General features: G+C 42.8%; 1 protein-coding gene across 1 annotated transcript; it reads left to right on the forward strand.

The window, feature by feature from the left end:
* Positions 1 to 1,082: 1,082 nt before the first annotated feature.
* TSTD2 (thiosulfate sulfurtransferase like domain containing 2) lies at positions 1,083 to 19,879 on the forward strand. Its single transcript, XM_060763775.2, has 10 exons — positions 1,083 to 1,291; positions 3,250 to 3,452; positions 5,690 to 6,021; positions 6,155 to 6,263; positions 8,646 to 8,771; positions 9,305 to 9,410; positions 12,422 to 12,540; positions 13,100 to 13,258; positions 15,994 to 16,132; positions 17,531 to 19,879. The coding sequence occupies exons 2-10, from the start codon at positions 3,267 to 3,269 to the stop codon at positions 17,758 to 17,760; spliced, it is 1,506 nt and encodes a 501-aa protein (XP_060619758.2). The 5' UTR covers positions 1,083 to 1,291; positions 3,250 to 3,266; the 3' UTR covers positions 17,761 to 19,879.
* Positions 19,880 to 19,898: the final 19 nt, after the last annotated feature.

The following is a 19,898-nucleotide window of genomic DNA, read 5'->3' on the forward strand; positions in this document are numbered from 1 at the left end:
TGGTCCAGAAGAATGAAAATATGGTCCACAGCATCACCATTACTACACAGTTGCCTCGAAACCACACAGCAGTGTGGTCTTGCAAAACTGGTCTTGCAAAACCCTCTTATAGTGCTGAGGCAACTGAGCTGTCAGGAGGGGAGAGGCTGACTACCCGCAAAGCATTACCACTACCACATCAGCTCTATTAAATACGGTTTTCTGAAGCTGAGCTGATGGTGACTACTGGATAGCGTATGTTCTGTATCAGAAACGAGAGCTGATGAGGTCTAGCCAATGCAATTTTCTCTTATCAGCACTTCAAATAACCAAACCGAATCTAAAATTGAGCAAAAACTGATTCATAACCTCTTTGGTACTAATGTTGGAGAGTGGTCCCTGGTCAAAGTAGCCCCTGGCCAAAAAAAGGTTGGGAACCACTGATTTGAAAGAACAAATTTAAGAATATAATTTTTAAAAACTCTGAAAAAATTATTCTGACTTGGGTTATGAGGCCGACCCATATGTTATATAGGCTCGGAACTTTTAGGGGTGAGGCCCCCTTTGTCTCCTGGCAACCAATATTTTTAGACCCAACCCACCACTGCCTACACTAGAATGAGTACGGTTTGGCCTGGTGGTGCAATGGTTTAAACCCTTGTGCCTGCAGGACTGAGGACCGAAAGGTTGGCAGTTCAAATCTGGAGAGTAGGGTGAGCTCACGTCTGTCAGCCCCAGCTTCCCATGCGGGGACATGAGAAAAGCCTCCCACAGGATGGTAAAACTGGGCGTCCCAGGGGCAACGTCCTTGTAGACAGCCAATTCTCACACCAGAAGTTACTGTCCTTGCAGACGGCCAATTCTCTCACACCAGAAGTGACTTGCAGTTTCTCAAGTCACTCCTGACATGAAAAAAGGCACCACTTGAACTGCCTTAGCTCAATGCTATGCAGCATTGGGGAGTTGTAGTATGTACAAAGCAAAAGACATTGTACATCTACAGCTCCCTTGATTCCATAGCATTGAGCCAGAGCAGTTCAAGTGGGGTCAACCCGCACTCATTCTACAGTGTAGCCGAGGCACCCTTTTCGGTCCATTGGTTCTCTCTGAATTGCCAGCAGTCCCTCCAGGGAAGGCTTCCAGGGAGGAGCCTTGCAAGAGAGACAGAGAGCAAGACATGCTTTCTCTTTGCAGAGAGTGCCAGCACATTCAGCTGCCAGGCCAGGAAGAAGAGGAGGAGGAGGAGGAGGAGGAGGAGGGGAAGTCAGTGCTGGGGACAGAGGGTGGCTGCAGGCGGAGAAAGCCCATCCAGGTAAAAGGAAACAGAGCAGCAGCCAAAGAAAGGCTGCGTTTTGCAGGGACTGAGCCATGCCTGCCCTTTCTATCCCTTTGTGGGTCCTAGAAGAGGCCTGGCTCTGGGGGTGGGACACGGCTGCCGCCATGGGGCTGCTTGCTGCTTTTCCATCCCATCTGCCTTCTAGCAATGGCCCTCCCCTCCTAGTGTTCCTCCCCACAATGACCCTGCGAGGCAGGAGAGGCTGAAAGAGAGGCTGGTCAGCCAAGAGTGCCAAGGCCCGGGAAGCAATTCAGTTCCGCATGCCTACACCAGCTTCCTCTGCACTGTAGAAGCATCCTTTAACTGCCCTGGCTCAGTGCTGTGGAATCCATGGGGTTTGCAATTTTGCAAGGGCTACCACTTCCCTGCCAAAGAACTCTGGGGCCTTACCGCACCAGGACTGTGGCACAGCGGCGGGGAGTCAGCAGCATTAAGATCACTACTGACCGAAAGGTCATGAGTTCGAAGCCAGCTTGCTGTCAACCTTTGCAGCCCAAAAGACAATTGCATCTGTCAAGTAGGAAATTTAGATACTGCGTATGCGGGGGGGGGGGGGGGGGTAATTTAATAATTTACGACACCATAAAAATCTCCAGCAAGCCTGCAAAGAATGAGGAAACACTCCATCAGTGTCACAAATGGACAGTGAAGCGATAGCTCCCCTGGTGGCCAGAATACCCTCATCAAAAAAAAAGCTGGAATGTTAATAAATATAAGCTGACAGACAATCAGAGGCTAATTAACTTTCCAGCTTTCATGAGAGTATTCTGGCCACCAGGGGAGCTGTCGCTTCACCATCCATTTTTGACACTGATTGAGTACTTCCTAATTCTTTTTTGCTTACTTGCTGGAGATTTTATGGCATCGTAAATTAGTTAAATTAGCCTCCCCGCATAAGCGGTACTTAAATTTTGTACTTGACAGATGCAACTGTCTTTCTGGCTGCAAAGGTTGATAGCAAGCTACACAGAAGTCGGAAGCTTACTCCGATCTGGGCTGGCTTTGAACTCATGACCTTTTTACAGAGTAATGATTTTGAGTCTTTGTCTCTTGGTAGCTTTGTGATTGAGATGTGATTTTAAACAAGGCCGCTAAGAAAGTGTTATACTAACCATAGTGATGCAGGGCTGGATAAAATGTTAATGTGATTATGATTAATTCATATACTCTCCTAAATGAGATTTCCTCAGATGCATGCCCTGGTAATCACACTTGCAAATTATGTCTGTGTTTACTTTCTAATGACCAGTCACAAAATGAAACACACTACCTTCAAAGAAACACACTAACTTAAAACCTTGACATCTTTCCCAATGGGAGGAACACCTCTGCAAATCTATATAAATAAAAATGTAGTGTTTGTTTGTGGGATTAACATAACTCAAAAACCACTGGATGAATTGACCCCAGATTTGGACACAATACACGTATCAGACCAACAAGTGACAATCACTCATAAAACACTGAAAAACACAGCGGAAGGGCTTACAAAGCAAAAAAAAAAAAAAACAAAAAAAAACCAACAACCCCAAAAATACATTACAATGCATGTGCAAAATCACACACACATACACAAACACACATATACACAAATATATACACATATATACACAAAAATCACATATACACAGACTAGATCACAGCAAGCCGTGGCAGAGGACGGCTAGTAAATGATAAATCCATATTGATTAGATTGAATTTTAGCTTATTAGTCATCCAAATTGGCATTATCTATAGGTGAAAGTAAATAGGTTTTGGTTTTTGGACTGCAGTTCCCATTTTCCCACTCCACATTCTCTGGTGGGGTTTGTGGGCACAAAGAATCTGGAGGGTCGCAGTCAAAGTCATGCCTGCTTTAATCCTTCATTTCTGTAGCACTTTCACACATGCTCTTCGCCTTATATAAACCCACCTTTTGGAATTATCTTTCTTAGGTCACAGAGAAAATTGTATGCCCAGCTGCTGTGAGATAGCGATGACCTCCTCTTTGTGCAACAGAGAAGATGCTGCAGAGCTTTGCATTTTAACACTCGCAGAACTCGATCTGAAAGAGCAAGCTCCTTTCTCACCCAAAGACCACCTGAAGGCTGAATTAGATGCCAGCACCAGAAAGAAGTATGCTTCTGCAAAGAGAAAGGTAATTGAGGGCCTTTCCACGCAGCCACATAACCCGAATATCAAGACAGAAAATCCCACAATATCTGCTTTGAATTTTCTGCCATATATTCTGGTTCAAAGCAGAAAATGGGGGATTTTATTCATCTGTGTGGAAGGGGCCTGGTTTATTATTAACATTGTTATAACATTTGAAGTTAGAGCTCCAGGACTGGAACCTCTTCTCTGGTCCATGGGACAAGGGGAGGAAACCTGGGGCAAGAACACTGATTTTAAAAGTATATGTGAGTTCAATTTATGGCAATCCTATGAATAAGAGTCATCTTACCCACAACAGCCGTGCTTGGGTCTTGCAGATCCCAAATGTGGCTTCCTTGATTGAGTCTGTCTACCTGTAATGCCATCTTCCTCTTTCACTTCTGACTTTTCTAAGCAATATTGTGACATGTTCGCATGATATGGGACTGTCTGTGGAGGATATCTCCCTCCATGAACCAGCCCGAGCCCTCCGATCTTTGGGGGAAGCCCTCCTTTCGCCCCTGCCAGTTTCACAAGCTCACCTTGTGGGCACTAGGGAGAGAGCCTTCTCTTCTGTGGCTCCCCGGCTCTGGAACTCATTACCTGGAGAGATTAGGAAAGCCCCTACCCTAGAAACCTTTAAAAAGAACCTCAAAACCTGGTTCTTCTGCTGCGCCTTTGGTGAGTAGGTACATAACCTCACACTGTCACTCAGCCTCAACGTTTCTGTCATTGGAGTACAGCCCCCCCCCCCCCGCCTTGTGGGAAAGCTTGGTTCCAAAACCCTGTTTTTTAATTGAGCTCCCCTTGCAAATAACCTGCTCTTCCTTTTATCTCACCCGAGTTTTTAATCTTTTTTTAATCACTTTATTCTGCACATGTGGCCCGCCCATTGTCACTGTGATTGTAATTTTATATTGCTAATGTTTTTATATGTTTTTTTTCTTTTATTATTATGTAATTATGATGTTGTTGCTTGTTGTTTGTGTTCTTGGTTTTACTTTGTTGTAATTTGTTGTTTGGGCTTGGCCTCATGTAAGCTGCCCCGAGTCCCCATTGGGGGAGATGGTGGCAGGGTATAAATAAAGATATTTATTTATTTATTTATTTATTGGGAGAGCAGCTCTGCCTTCCACCCCACCCTTGCTGGGCAATCCAATGCAGGAATAGCTATTTTATCAAATAATGATTTTTATATGCGGGAGCCGAAACATCACATTATAGGCTAATGTGCAGTGGCTGCTTTAAAAGAAGGAGTGGAGTCTGGCTGTTTATCGAGCATTCTCCTCCTTAGGGCCTCTTCTACACTGCCATATAATCCAGATTATTAAAGCAAGATAATCCACACTATCTGTTTTGAAATGGATCATATAATTCTACACTGCCATATAATCCAGTTCAAAGCAGATAATCTGGATTGTATACGTCAGTGACGTGTAGAAGGGGTCTAGTGTAGAAACGGTTCTGGCCCTACTTACCTCTCCGAACGCATCTACTCCTATGAATGCATCACTGTAGAAGGGGTCAGTGTAGAAACGGTTCTGGCCCTACTTACCTCTCTGAACGCACCTCCTCCTATGAACCGGCTAGGACACTAAGATCATCTGGGGAGGCCCTGCTCTCTGTCTCGCCTGCATCACAGGCGTGCTTGGCAGGGACGAGAGACAGTGCCTTCTCAGTGGTGGCCCCTCGGCTGTGGAACGCCCTGCCTGCAGATATCAGACAGCCCCCTCCCTGCTGGCGTTTTGGAGGAAAGTGAAGACCTGGCTGTTTGGACAAGCATTTGATTAAACAGTGTAGTTGAACATAGGAATGTGGAATAATGGATGATGAGACTGGATTCTGATTTTGCTGTTGAGGCGCTAATGATTGTTATACGGATGTTTAATGATTTATGTTACAATTGTTTTTGATTGACCTATACTTATATACAGCGGTATATAAATAAAGTAAATAAATAAATAGGAGCCATGCCTGTCATATGAGTAGTGAGGAGTTGAGTCTAGGACCCATGGTTGCTTTTAAGAGATTTAGGCCCCTTCTACACTGCCATATAAAATCCAGACTATCTGCTTTGAACTGGATTATATGGCAGTGTGGACTCATATAATCCAGTTCAAAACAGATAATATGCATTATTTGTTTTGATAATCTGTATTATATGGAAGTGTAGAAAGGATCTCAGATCTTTTTGCAAACCCAAATGTATAATCATCCATTTCACCTTTGTTATCATTGCAGGCATTTGCTCTCTTCGTCAAAGCCAAGGAGATGGTGGCTGAAACTTGCTATCCCATGTCTGCTTGTCAAGGGGCGGTTTTCTGGAGATGCTGCCAGGAGACGTTCAAAGACCTGACTGGCATCCACAGGCATGTTGCTGCCCACCATTCAGGAGACGTGGGGCAGGAAACATTGAGGATATTAAAACAGATGGCAGCTGGCGGTAACAACACCACGAGCAGCCCAGTAACTGTGGATGAAATGCCTCGTCCCAGCCGGCCTCTCTATCACAGCCAGGAGATGTTTCAGATGCTCCCAGACACAAGCCACATCGATGTTGATGAAATGGCAAGGTAAGGGATCGCTTTTTCAAAAACAGCCACAGCAGCCATGGCCTGAGGGGGTAGCAGCACAAGTCTGGTGTGACCAGTGGTGAAAGACATTGCCATTCTTACGTAAGCTTCTTTCCTATGTTGTCAACAACAGTGAGGTTGGGCAAGTTCTGCTTTACTATTGTTACTGCGAGGTGGCAGATCCTGGGGGACTCTGCGCATGGCAGAAGGCTTTATGTCAACACCTGCATCTCACGGGCAAGGTAAGCCATTTAGCACTCTGCCTGATGAACAGCTCCAGTAGCATGGAAAGGGCTCTGAAATGTGTTATCGAAGGCTTTTATGGCCGGAGTCACTGGGTTGTTGTAGGTTTTATGGGCTGTATGGCTATGTTCTAGAACAGTATTTCTCAACCTGGGGGTTGGGACCCCTGAGGGGGTCACGAGGGGGTGTCAGAGGGGTCGCCAAAGACCTTAAGAAAACACAGTATTTTCTGATGGTCATGGGGATTCCATGTGGGAAGTTTGAGCCAATTCTATTGTTGGTGTTCAGAATGTTCTTTGATTGTAATGAATTGTAAATCCCAGCAACTACAACTCCCAAATGTCAAGATCTATTTTCCCCAGGCTCCACCAGTGTTCACATTTGGGCATATTGAGTATTTGTGCCAAGTTTGGTCCAGATCCACCATTGCATGAGTCCACAGTGCTCTCTGGATATAGGTGAACTACAACTCCCAAACTCAAGGTCAATGCCCATCAAACCCTTCCAGTGTTTTCCATTGGTCGTGAGAGCCAAGTTTGGTTCAAATCCATCGCTGATGGAGTTCAGAATGCTCTTTGATTATAAGTGAACTATAAATCCCAGCAACCACAACTCCCAAATTACAAAATCAATCCTCCCCCAACCCCACTAGCATTTACATTTGGGTGTATTGGGTATTTGTGCCCAGTTTGGTCCAGTGAATGAAAATGCATCCTGCATATCAGATATTTACATTATGATTTATAACAGCAGTAAAATGACTGTTATAAAGTAGCAGTGAAAACAATATTATGGTTGGGGGTCACCACAACATGAGAGACTGTATTAAGGGGTCACAGCATTAGGAAGGTTGAGAACCACTGTTCTAGAAGCATTCTCTCCTGACGTTTCCCTGCATCTATGGCAGGCATCCCCAGAGGTTGTGAGGTGTGTTGGAAACTAGGAAAATTGGGTTTATATAATAATAATAATAATAATAATAATAATAATAATAATAATAGTCTTTATTTATACCCCACCACCATCTCCCCCAATGGGGACTCGGAGCGGCTTACATGCGGCCAAGCCCAAACAACAGATTACAATACAAAACATACAAAATTACAATAAAATAGACAACATAACATTAAACTATAAAACATCAAAGCATATAAACAATATACATAAAACATAAGAATCAAACATAAGGACAAAGAGCGGACCGCATGTACATAAAATGATTTAAAAACTCCGGGTGAGAGAAAGGGGTAAAACTAATTGTAAGGAGGACTCATGGAGAGACGGGATAATAAACAAACCTACTGTGGAAAGTCCAGGTAGGAGAAAGAACTCTTGTCTGTTGGAGCTAGGTGTGAATGTTTCACTTGGCCTCCTTGATTAGTATTTGATGGCCTGATCCACAAAAGCCACAGATACAAAACTCTGGGACTAGGAGCTCAGAAATCTGGCTACCAGCATTAAAAAAACCTCTAAAATTATAACAGTAAATAAAAATCAAAACTCAAACACAGGGGAATTCCAGAGAAGAAACAGCTAATCACCTCTCAACAAAGGATTCTCCCAGGTAGTAACAGGGCACACCTAAAAACTGCCAGGCCATCAAATGCTAATCAAGGTGGCCAATTGAAACATTCACACGTAGCTCCAACAGACAAGAGTTCTTTCTCTCACCCTGGACTTCCCACAGATATATAAACCCCACTTGCCTAGTTTCCAACAGACCTCACAACCTCTGAGGATGCCTGCCATAGATGCAGGTGAAACATCAGGAGAGAATGCTTCTGGAACATGGCCATACAGCCCAAAAAACCTACAACAACCCAGGCTCTGAAATGATCTGCCAGAGCCGTTCCCACCAATCTATATGGCACCTGGGAACTGATGGCTCCTCTGAAATCCCATATTGGTTCAGACTTCAGGAGAAGCGATTTTCCTTCTTAATGAAGAAGTCAGTTGCCTCAGGAATGAAGGCCAGAACCAGAGTGTCAATTCAATAACTGCCAGAAACAGTTTGGGAAAGTTAGTTCTCTAAACCACAGATCCAAAACTCTGGGACTAGGCGCTCAGAAAGTAATATCACCAAGTTCTGGCCAGAATTATGATAGGCATTGCATCAGATGTTCCCTGGAAAGAGTCTTTAAAAACGGCTCTCCTTACCCTTCTTGAGCATTCATCCACAACAGTGTTTTACACAAAACCGTGTGCAATGTCATAAGGACAAGATCTGATGGACATATTATTAAGAAAAGGTCCAGCTGAAATCATTCGGGCTTACTTTTGAATATTTAATTATAAATAAATAAGTTTTGAATAGAGCTGTATAGGGCTTAGCAAACACATCTCAGACTGTACTGAACTTTGCTTTACATCCACTTTACCAGGTACGAATAGCTTCTGAAGGAATTAATGGCACAGTTGGTGGAAGTAAGGTAGCGACTGACTTTTATATGGATGCAATGCTATCTCATCCCCTCTTTAAAGACATTTTGAAGAAGGAAGATTTCAAGGTAAGAAGCAACAACTATGTATTGTTGAAGGCTTTCATGGCTAGGAATCACTTGGTTGTTGTAGGGTTTTCAGGGTATTAGGCCATGTTCTAGTAGCATTCTCTCCTGATGTTTCGCCTGCATCTATGGCAAGCATCCTCAGAGGTTGTGAGGTCACATCAATCCTAGATTATTAAATATGGTTTTCTGTGGGTGGTCACATGGCAACTACTGGATGGCATATGTTCTGTATCAGTAACTAGAGCTGATGTGGTCTATCCAATGCAATGTTCTGAATCAGCACCAAAAATAACCAAATCAAGTCTAAAGTTGACCAAAAACTGAGTCGTAACCCTTTTGGTACTAATGTTGAAGAGTGGGCCCTGGTCAAATTGGGCCCTGGTCAAAAAAAGGTTGGGAACCACTGAGCTAGTCAGAAACAAAAATGGGATGATTACCCATAATCTTCAAATAATCTTCAGCTCTTTGGTGATGGAGAAAACATCTAAGGATCTTTTCATTTGTCCTTTTTTCTTCTTCTTCGCATCCCTCAGACCAGCAAAGGAGGTGCTCACTGCTTCCCAGACCTTCGAATTGGTGTCTTTGAAGAAATAGTCCCCATGGGCATCAGCCCGAAGAAAGTCTCTTACAAAGAAACTGGTATGGAGAGTCATTCTTGTTCACCTTAGAATAGGAATGAAGAATTCTGTTTTTGTCCATGATGGGAATAATCCGTTTCACGATGGGCACTGGGTGGAGCCAAAAATTAAAACAAGCAGTTTTGTTCCTTTTATCCATCTGTCCCTTTATATGTATGAGTGTGGAACGGTGGAGTAACTGCTTTTGCCAGAGGTCTGGGCTGATCACTTTAGGCCCCATCTATGCTGCCATATAAAATCCATCGTATCTGCTTTGAACTGGATTATATGGCAGTGTAGACTCATATAATCCAGTTCAAAGCAGATAACTGGATTATATGGCAGTGTAGAAGGGGCCTTGAAAGAGAGTTTACATGTGGTTGTAGGGCTGAAAATTGCCCACTTTTATTTTAGAAGAAATGAGAACCAAATGGGCAGGGACTCCACTATAAAAGAAAACAACGACTGCTCATAGCTCTACTTATAAGTATGGCAGCTCTCTTGCATTAAACGGGACTTCCTACTGAGTGACCTAGGCCCTGTCCACAGTGACATTTAATGCAGTTTCAAACCATTGTGGAAGAAAGTGGTTTTGCTATGCAGATGAATACATAGGAAATCCTGAAACCAGTTTGAGACCTGGATGGTAGTTACACAAACCACAGAGCACTGTTGTGCATTAAAAGCTTTCTTTTGCATACTTTTGTGGGGGTTTCGAAATTGGCCATTAAATGGTCAGTGTAAATGGTGGCCCAAGATTCAACTTTGCTTGAAGTAAGGTTCTGGTGCTAGGGTGGTTCCTCTCCAAGTATCTTCCTTCTGATTGTGGGATTTCTGTCCTGGCTGTAATATATATGCATTTACGATGCTCTGGACTACAATGCCACTATAGAACAAGTGAGTATTTGGAGCTCTTCCGTCATGGTTTTTATTTATTTAAGTATTTATTTATAGCAGTGGTTCTCAACCTGTGGGTCCCCAGGTGTTTCAGCCTACAATTCCTAGAAATCCCAGTTTACCAGCTGTTGGGATTTCTGCGAGTTGAAGGCCAAAACATCTGGGGACCCACAGGTTGAGAACCACTGATTTATAAAAACATGTACATACTGCCTTTTGAGTACCTCCTCCATAAGTGCTCTCAAGTTGGTTTATAACTGGGAAGCCCTGACCCTTGAGTGCTTTAGCTGGAGGTCAGCTGTGACCTCCAGCTGTAGAATTTGAAGAGGCACAAATGGAGGGTGAAAGAGAAAAACGTGCCAAGAGGAAGGCATGTCAAGCCAACCACGACTGGGACTGTCTTACACCTGGAAATGATGCCCTTACTGTGGGAGAACATGCAGGTCAAGAATAGGGCTCCACAGTCACCTATGTACCCACCACCAGGACACCGAACTTGAAGGACAATCTTACTCGGACAACAAGTGATCACTAAGTAACAATAACACAAAATGCAAGAAAGAAAAATGAAACCATAGAAACAAACCAAAGACAGCAGAATTAACAGAAAAATAAAACCCACTGAAAACCTGGCAGAATATATATTGTTTTCACTGCCCACGTGAGAAAAAAAACCATCACAAGGTATTAACTATGGTAAGCATTACAATTGTTGAAAGCAGAGGTGATTACATTGCAAAACCCAAGGCATAGTTATACTATTATGAATCTGGGTTAGAGTCCTTGCATTATTTCTGTTTAAGAAGATAAAGAAAATTCCAAATTGAAGAGTAAAAATATGAATGTTCAAAATGTTAGTTTTAATGCTGGTGGATATTGGCTTCAACCTTATATCTCATCAGACAATTTACTCGTCTGCTTTTATCATGATAATAATAATAATAACAAATATTATTAATGATGCTGTTGTTGTTGTTGTTGTTGTTATTATTATTATTATTATTATTATTATTATGTTCCATCACAGTTTTTTAAAACTTTCCTCTATACTCTTGTCAGCAACTGCCAGGAAACCTGTACTCCTTTTTTGTCTACTTATTGGGGAGTCAATCCCTTTGCTTTCAGTTGGACTGGAGTGATAGGGCCCGTCCAGACAGTACTTTTACCGCAGGAGCTTCCGCAGCAGATGGCCAGATGTTGTTCCCTGTAACTACAGATGCAATCACTACAAAAGGCAAAAAACGTGAGATTTCCAGATGCAGGAATATTGTAGTTTTGAGCCAAATATCTGCATCTTCAAATGTCTGTATATCCATGGAATTGAAAATAACGGGATTTTAATCTAGGTTAGTTCGCAGGTTTCAGATGTTTGTTCTTGATTGGTTGGTTTCTAAAAAGAAGGTGACAGTTGAGTAGGGGGCCATAACTTTGTCCTGGCCGGAGAAAATGTGTCCTTGACACATTTCATGAAGTTTTTGGCACACAAAGCTTTCACATTCTACTGAACTGTCATCTTCTTTTTAGGAACCGACCATTCAGGAACAAATTTCTAAAACCCGGGAACAAACCTAGATTAAAAATCCTGTGATTTCCAATTGCAGGGACATACAGACATGCCGACTGAATTGCACCCCAACTTAAGTAAACTTACTGTCTTTTCGTATCTGCGAGACGGGCTGAGCTCCCGTCTGTCAGCCCCAGCTTCCCATGGGGGGGACATGAGAAGCCTCCCACAGGATGGTAACGCATCCAGGCGTCACCTGAGCAACGTCCTTGCAGATAGTTAATTCTCTCTTACACCAGAAACAGCTTGCAGTATATTCCCAATTTGCTTCTGACACGATTAAAAAACCCTGTCTTTTCAGCACAAATTTGTTTTTGTGTATTTGTGAGATAATGGGAAATTGCTTGTTTGCTCACATCTACAAGTAATGTGCATTTCATGTGTACAATACATCTTTGCTTCCAGGTGTGAATCATTTTACTGAATAAACATAAAACTGTAAGACCTCAAATACTCCTCTATTTTGATCGAAGCCTCCATGAACTTGGAAGGAAAATGGGCAGTTGAGTTAGAACTCACATGTTTCACTTTCTTTTAGGAACATCTAATTATTATTTTTTATCTCTTTGTAGGAATTCGTTTGACTCCAAAGGAGTTTCATGTAGAAGTAGAAAAATACCTCTTTCGAGGTAACGAAGGGCAAACAGACACCATTTTGCTGGACTGCAGGAACTTCTATGAAAGTAAAATAGTAAGTGACTTTGAATTGGTTCTTCTTGGGATAGGAAAACATGACATGTTGATTTCCTTCTGATCTAAGAGCACATGTGACATGTACTTATTTTGATTTACACTTTATTTTTTTGATGTATGGTTTTCAAGGAGCCCCCGGTGGCGTAGTGGGTTAAACCACTGAGCTGCTGAACTTGCTGACCAAAAGGTCAGCTGTATGAATCCAGGGAGGGGGTGAGCTCCCACTGTCAGCCCCAGCTTATGCCAATCTAGCAGTTTGAAAACATTCAAATGTGAGTAGATCAATAGGTGGGAAGGTAACGGTGCTCCATGCAGTCATGCTGGCCACATGACCTTGATGGCTGTATTTCACAAAAAGGAAAATCCGCCTGTTTAGCAAACCCCACAAATGCTGATTTATTATCAGGAAGTGTTTGCTTTTATACCTATTTTATAACCTATATACTGGAGTCATGAAAAAATGTATCAGGTGGAAAGGGATCACAAGTGCTGTAGAAGACTGGTAGCGTCACTTTTTGGGACACATGGCAATCATGTTTTCCTTTCCTTTCCTTTAGGGACATTTCCAGGGTTGCTTGGCTCCAGACATCAGAAAATTCAGCTATTTTCCTATTTATGTAGATGAGAACCTTGACCTTTTCCGGGGCAAGCGGGTTCTGATGTATTGCACAGGAGGAATCCGTTGTGAGCGAGGCTCAGCCTACCTCAGATCTAAGGTGAGCAAAATAATTGTGAGAGTCTAGATCCTGTGAAACAAAATTGAAGCAGCAAAGCCCTGTAAGGCACTTGTAGCTTGTTTGTTTTAGTTTCAAAAGTTTACAAAGGAAAGGAAACTGTTACAGCAATGAATATTTTAGAAAAGCATGTCCTTTTAGAGATCATAACCTTTTACAGAAGAGCCAAAAACCCGTAGTGTGTCCAAATTTGGTGTCAATTCTTCCAGTGGTTTTTGAGTTATGTTAATCCCACAAACGAACATTACATTTTTCTTTATATAGATTACATTTCATTGGGCCCCCTGGTGGCCTTCACCTTTACTTCAGGTGAAACCTTTACCTTTACTACATTTTATTAAATACAGTTGTCCCATCATAATTGAAGGAGTGCCTGCCTCTTGTTTTTCCTTTCTCCTAAGCAAAGGGATGGATGAACAAATCTATATAAATAAAAATGTAATGTTCGTTTGTGGGATTAACATAACTCAAAAACTACTGGATGAATTGACACCAAATTTGGACACACTACACGTATCAGGCCAACAAGTGACCCTCACTCATAAAAACACTGAAAAACACAAAAAGCAAAAAAATAAAAATAAAATTACAACACAAAATTACAAAACCACACACATACACACATATGTATACGCAAACACATATATACACATATACATAAAAATATACACACATAAAACACATACACACAGACTAGGCCACAGCAACGTGTGGCAGGGGATGGCTAGATATTAATAATATTAATATTAATACGCCTGAATGGCCATCATCTGTTGGGGTGCTTTGATTGTGCTTTCCCTGCATAAAGGCGGAATGAAGCGGCTTGGACTAGCTGATTTTTAGAGGTCCCTTCCAACTCTGTTATTATTATTAATATTAATATTATTAAGGCTGGATGGCCATCATCTGTCGTCGGTGTTTTGATTGTGCTTTTCCTGCATGAGCAGGCGACCATGAGCTGAACACCAGCTCACACTGTGATGTTGCATCACTCATAAAAGCACTGAAAAACACAGCAGAAGAGACTTAAAAAGCCAAAAAACAAAAAAATTGCATTACAATGCATGTGCAAAACTACATATATATACACAAACACACATACACACATATACATACACAAAACACATATACACAGATTGGGCCACAGCAACACATGACAGGGGATGGCTAGTAATGAAGAGATTACTTGATGAAGAGAATACTTGAGATACTTAACTTCTTGCTAAGTAGCTCATCTTTTATATTTAGAAGAAGCTTTTTTTTCCTGTTAAATCAGGAGCAGCTGCTGAAGCCAACAGCAGACAAAACAATGTCGTGCTTTTATTTCCAATGTTATTGGTGATTTGGCAAGCCTCCTCCAGAGCTAAGGTGCTTTAAGGCTACTAGATTAATTCTGTCCTCTCAAGATAGTTCACTAAGCTTAGAGGCAATGGCCTTGATTCTTCCAAGATATTACTCCTTTGGATCTGCCATGCAATTTGCTTTCTATTGCAACCTAACACAGCGTCTAGAGTTAAAACAGTCTTAGTTTAAAATAAAAGCAAACCCGAGACTTGCAGATCTAAAGACTGTTTTGAAATACCTGGACTATAGCTCGTATTGATGAAAATGCTTTGTAAATCGAGCAGCAGATACCTGGGAAAAACTCCTTTATTCAAGGCAAGGACAGTCAGGCCCCGTCTACACTGCCATATAATCCTGTTTTGAACTGAATTATATGAGTCTACATTGCCAGTTCAAAGCAGATAATCTGGATTCAGAAACGGGATTATATGGCAGTGTAGATTCATATGATCCAGATCACCACTGGGACCTCCTTGACTGGCTTGTGGCAGAGTCTTTGCAGTTCGATCTTTAAATCCTCATATCGTGTCAGCTTTTCCAGTTGTTTCTCTTCAATCTTGCTGTTACGTGGGATTGAGACATCAGTGATCCACACTGTTTTTTAACATGATCATGAGGCCAGGAGTATTGTGCTCCAGAACTTTGTCAGTCTGAATTCGAAAGTCCCAGAGTAGTTTGACATGTTCATTCTTTGTAACTTTTTCTGGCTTGTGATCCCACCAGTTCTTTGTCACAGGCAGATGGTATTTGTGGCACAGGTTCCCATGAATTATCTGAGCAATGGTGTTATGCCTCTGCTTGTAGTCTGTCTGTGCGATCTTTATTTTTAACTTGTATACCACTACTCCCAGTTTGCCTCGGAGCGGTTTACAGAACAGATTAAAACAATACAATTTGCTTTAAAAATAACTATAACAATAATAATAGGCAGCGAGAACAGGCATAGCCCGGGTTGTTCACCCATCAAAAGCTTGCTGGAAAAGAAAAGTTTTACAGGCTTTCCGAAAAGCAAGTAGGTCTCGGATGGTTCGAGTTTCAAACGGCAAGGCATTCCATAAATAAGGGGCTACGAGAAGTCTCTTTGCCTAGTAGATGACAAATGATAGGTCCGGATGTTAGGGACTGCAAGCAGATTTTGGTCTTCAGACCGGAGTAATCTCTGGGGTTGGTAGGGGGATAAGTGGGCCCTCAGGTATGCCGGCCCCAGACCACATAAGGCCTTAAAGGTTAGTACCAGCACCTTGAAAGTGATCCGGTACTCTTGCAGCATTTGAGGATATGATCTATTGTTTCTTCTGCTTCCATTATTATTATAGACTACTGGACTCTTTATGCTCCTCGTTTGAGACATTCTCCAAATCTCTTTGTAATAGGGTGTATGTAAAGGTGTGTATCATCTCAGGGGTGGCATCCACAAGTACCTGGAAGAATTTCCTGATGGGTTCTATCGGGGGAAGCTCTTTGTCTTTGATGAGCGTTACACCATCCCCTCCAACGGCGGTGCCATTTCAGGTGTGTAGCTCCTCCGTTTTGGTTCAGTACACTCACTACTTGTATCTCCAAAGCCATTTCTTTGTAAACTGTATCTTAGCACTTAGTAGTTCCCTATTCATCCAACCATTTAGGCCATATGCTTAAAGGACTTCTTATAGGTGAAGGCCAATAGTAAAACCTCAGAAATCCAAGGTTTTCTTGGTGCGGGGTCCACCTTGACCATCCTGACGATAAGAGCAAACCACATTTTTCAAAATATTCATTATCCTTAAAACTGCAGCATCATTGTTAAAAACAGAGTTCAAACTTGGCACAGAACTGTGATTATTTTTGTTTTGAGTGCAAAATAGGCACAGACATTAGGTCTAGCTCAGGTATGAGCAAACCCAGGCCTGGGCGCCGGATGCGTCCTCTCGGGCTCTTTTCCTAGGCCCTCCTCTCTCTCACCATCCTATCCCTCCTTCCTTCTCTTCCTCTTTCTCCCTCTCTCCCTTCCACCCCTTCATCCTTCCTTTCCTTTTTCTCCTTCCTTTTGTCTTCCTTTCTTCTCTTTCCTCCCTCCCCTCCCTCTCTCCTTCCATTTTCTTCCACCCTTAATTCCATCCATCCATCCATCCATCCATCCATCTTTTCTTCTCTTTCTGCCTTCTTTTTCCTTCCTCCTTTCCTCCTGGGGAATGTTTACCTGGGAGAAGAGAAGGTAGAGAGGGAACATGAGAACCATGTTTCAAGATTTTAAAGGGTGTCCAAATGAGGAGGAGGAGGAGGGGAAAAACTGACTTTCTGCTGCTCTAGAGACCAAGATACAAGGGAGCAATGGTTTCAAATGGCAGGAAAAGAGATTTGACTGAAAAGATTACGAAGAACTTCCCGAGAGTAAGAGCTGTTGGAGAGAGGCATAGACTGCCTTCTCTGGAGACATTTCCGCATAGGCTGTCTATCGGGAGTGCTTTGATTGTGCCTCCTTGTATGGCAGGGGGTTGGACTAGATGGCCCTTGGGGGGTCTCCTCCAGCACTAGGATTCTATATCTGGAGTAGGTCAAAACACCTGGGAATCCACAGGTTGAGAACCACTGCTGTAAGGGAATGGAAGGGAAGGGTTTCATGTTGTGCTTTGAAGGCATGACTTCCCTAGCTGATATCCTTGATGACATTCAAATGGGTTGGCTCTGTCATTCCAGACAGCCCAACCAATGAGTCTTGGCAGTCAAGAGTCCAATGATATGGAAGGTGCTAGGTTTGGGGAGGCTGCATGGAAGTGATGGAAGATCTTAGCTCCTTTCACTCAAGGGTCTCCATAACACATAAAAAAGACTGGCCACTCTCACAGTCCTTTCTGCATGCTATCTAAGGAAAGGCAGGGTCAGTGGCCTTAGCAGATAATAGCTGCTCTACCCTTGGTTCTCTCCTTCTAGCTTGCCGTTACTGTGGGATGCTTTGGGACCAATATCGACTGTGCTCAACCCAGCCCTGCCACCAACTTGTCCTGACCTGCACAGCGTGCCAGCTGAAAGGATTCACCGCCTGCTGCCCACTGTGCCAGGAAAAAGGCCTTGCGCTGGCTGCAACCTCTTCTGGACAAGGCTTCAAGGAAGAGTGTGAGTGCACGGGGACACGGCAACGAATTCCTGTAGAGCGTGTTTAACGAAGAGCTTCAGAGCAAGATTCCCTCTTTACTGAATCCTCTTGGAGACCCCCCGACTCCAAGATACAATTTAGTGGGATTTGGGGCAACCACTTCCATTAGCCTGCTTAACCAACTTCCAATTCAGGCTGTAGTCAGGGCTTCCTGCAAGACTAACTTACTCTTAGAAGCAAAATACTGGTATATGCAAAGCAAAAAAATAATAATTAAAACTCCAATGGTGCTATACAACTCATGTGAGATGTTCACCCCTTTCCTTGCAACTTGACGTGGAGTTTAGGCAGTAAGATGCACTACTGTTCCTTGTAGCAGGAACAACAACACAATCAATGGTCATAGTTTTCAGGAAAGGGAAGGGAGCGCAAAAAAGTTCATATAAACTGTCGCTTGTATGCACTTTGGGAAAACTCACTGGGCATATATTGAAGTGATCTGCCTGCAAGTTTTTGGGGGTTTTCCTAATTGAAATACATCTTTTGGGCAGCTCTCCTTCCATCCCCATCCTTGCACACTCAACATTACCTCTGTTTTTCCGGCAGTGGCAGCAGCCTATTTGAGCAGAGGGTAGAAAAGGCAAGCTAATGCCTCTTAAAGCCTTTAAAAATGAATGTCCAACTAACCTGTCCACATCTTTACCCTTCTCCCCTACAGCACAGCACACAAAAAGGACCACATTGGTAGATAATCACATACCCCTTCTCCTTCTCTTCCCATTGCTTATACTGCATCAGTACACATTTGGTAGCAAGGAACAGGCAGAAACCCTGCTCTATTAACTGTGAAAAAATTAGTGGATTCCTGTCCTGACCATTGCAGGCAAAATGCTAATCCTATTCTAGTTTGTTACTGCAAAGGCTAGCTAGTTTCTTCCAAACCAGGGGCATGACTTTACAATCACAACTTCATTCCTGCTCTTTAGGGAAAGGCAATTGGCATCTATTTTGTTGTTTATTCGTTCAGTTGCGTCCGACTCTTTGATTGTGTCCAACTCTTCGTAACCTCATAGACCAGCCCACGCCAGAGCTCTCTGTCCCCCGTCGCCACCCCCAGCTCCTTCAGAGTCAAGCCAGTCACTTCCAGGATACCATCCATCCACCTTGCCCTTGGTTGGCCCCTCTTCCTTTTTCCTTCCTTTTTCTTCAGCATCATTCTCTTTTCCAAGCTTTCCTATCTTTTCATTATGTGGGCAAAGTACTTCCTCTTTGCCTGCAATAGCCTTCCGTCCAGAGATAAATGGGCTTTATTTCCTGGAGTATGGACTGGTTTGATCTTCTTGTGGTCCAAGGCACTCTCAGGATTTTCCTCCAAATATGAATGAACCGAATCAGGTGAGAGTGCATTCAAACTGTCTCAGTTGCACTAAAAGGTTACATATCTTGAAGTTCTGAAATGTCTATATAGTAGCCATTAATCACCTCTCCAATTTTTTATTTACTAATTTTAAGATCAAAGAATATCCAAACAGGAGACAGTCAAATCTGGCAGCACTGGGTTCTACTATATTCCCCTTCTGCCCAACTCATTACTATGTGTGTGTTTGGAATGAAACAAAGAGACAATTAAAAGCTGCCTTTGCTCTCACAAGGCAGTGAAAATGTCCCTTGCAAACTGCACCTCCACTGACATTGCTGACGTCGAGAGGTTACTGGATTCCTACCGATTGTGAATAAGGCCTAATGACTGTGCTTTAACCCCTGTCACAATTAGAAGAGACTGATGCAAAAGATTAAGGGCCAACACAACATATCATCAAAAAGAAATTCCTTCTTTGCAGAATTTAACTTTTTTTGCTCCAGAAATTTGGTTTGTGTTAGAACAAATCGCACACAACCCTGGGTGAATGGAAGACTGTTTGGGGCTTTAGCTGAGGTGAGGTACTTGAACAATATACTCCTATGATCTGCTCACTATACACAGAGGTGGGTTAGTACTGCAAACATACAATGGGTGAATGGGAGATTATTTGGGACTTTAGCTGAGGTGAGGTACTTCAACAATATACTCCTACAACCTGCTCACTATAAGCAGAGGTGGGTTAGTACTGTAAACATACAATCTATGCAACTGTTTGTATTGCTAAATCTTGCACCAATTCATAAATTGCATGCAAACCTTTTGATTCCTGGCTCTCCGGCTGG

The sequence above is a fragment of the Anolis sagrei genome, chromosome 2 (assembly GCF_037176765.1).
Source record: "Anolis sagrei isolate rAnoSag1 chromosome 2, rAnoSag1.mat, whole genome shotgun sequence".
Classification (NCBI taxonomy): domain Eukaryota; kingdom Metazoa; phylum Chordata; class Lepidosauria; order Squamata; family Dactyloidae; genus Anolis; species Anolis sagrei.

Coding starts and splice junctions, on each gene's coding strand:
- TSTD2 (XM_060763775.2), top strand. CDS start 3,267: ATGCCCAGCTGCTGTGAGATAGCGATGACCTCCTCTTTGTGCAACAGA. Junction 3,453..5,689: donor ATGCTTCTGCAAAGAGAAAG/GTAATTGAGGGC, acceptor TTATCATTGCAG/GCATTTGCTCTCTTCGTCAA. Junction 8,772..9,304: donor TGAAGAAGGAAGATTTCAAG/GTAAGAAGCAAC, acceptor CGCATCCCTCAG/ACCAGCAAAGGAGGTGCTCA.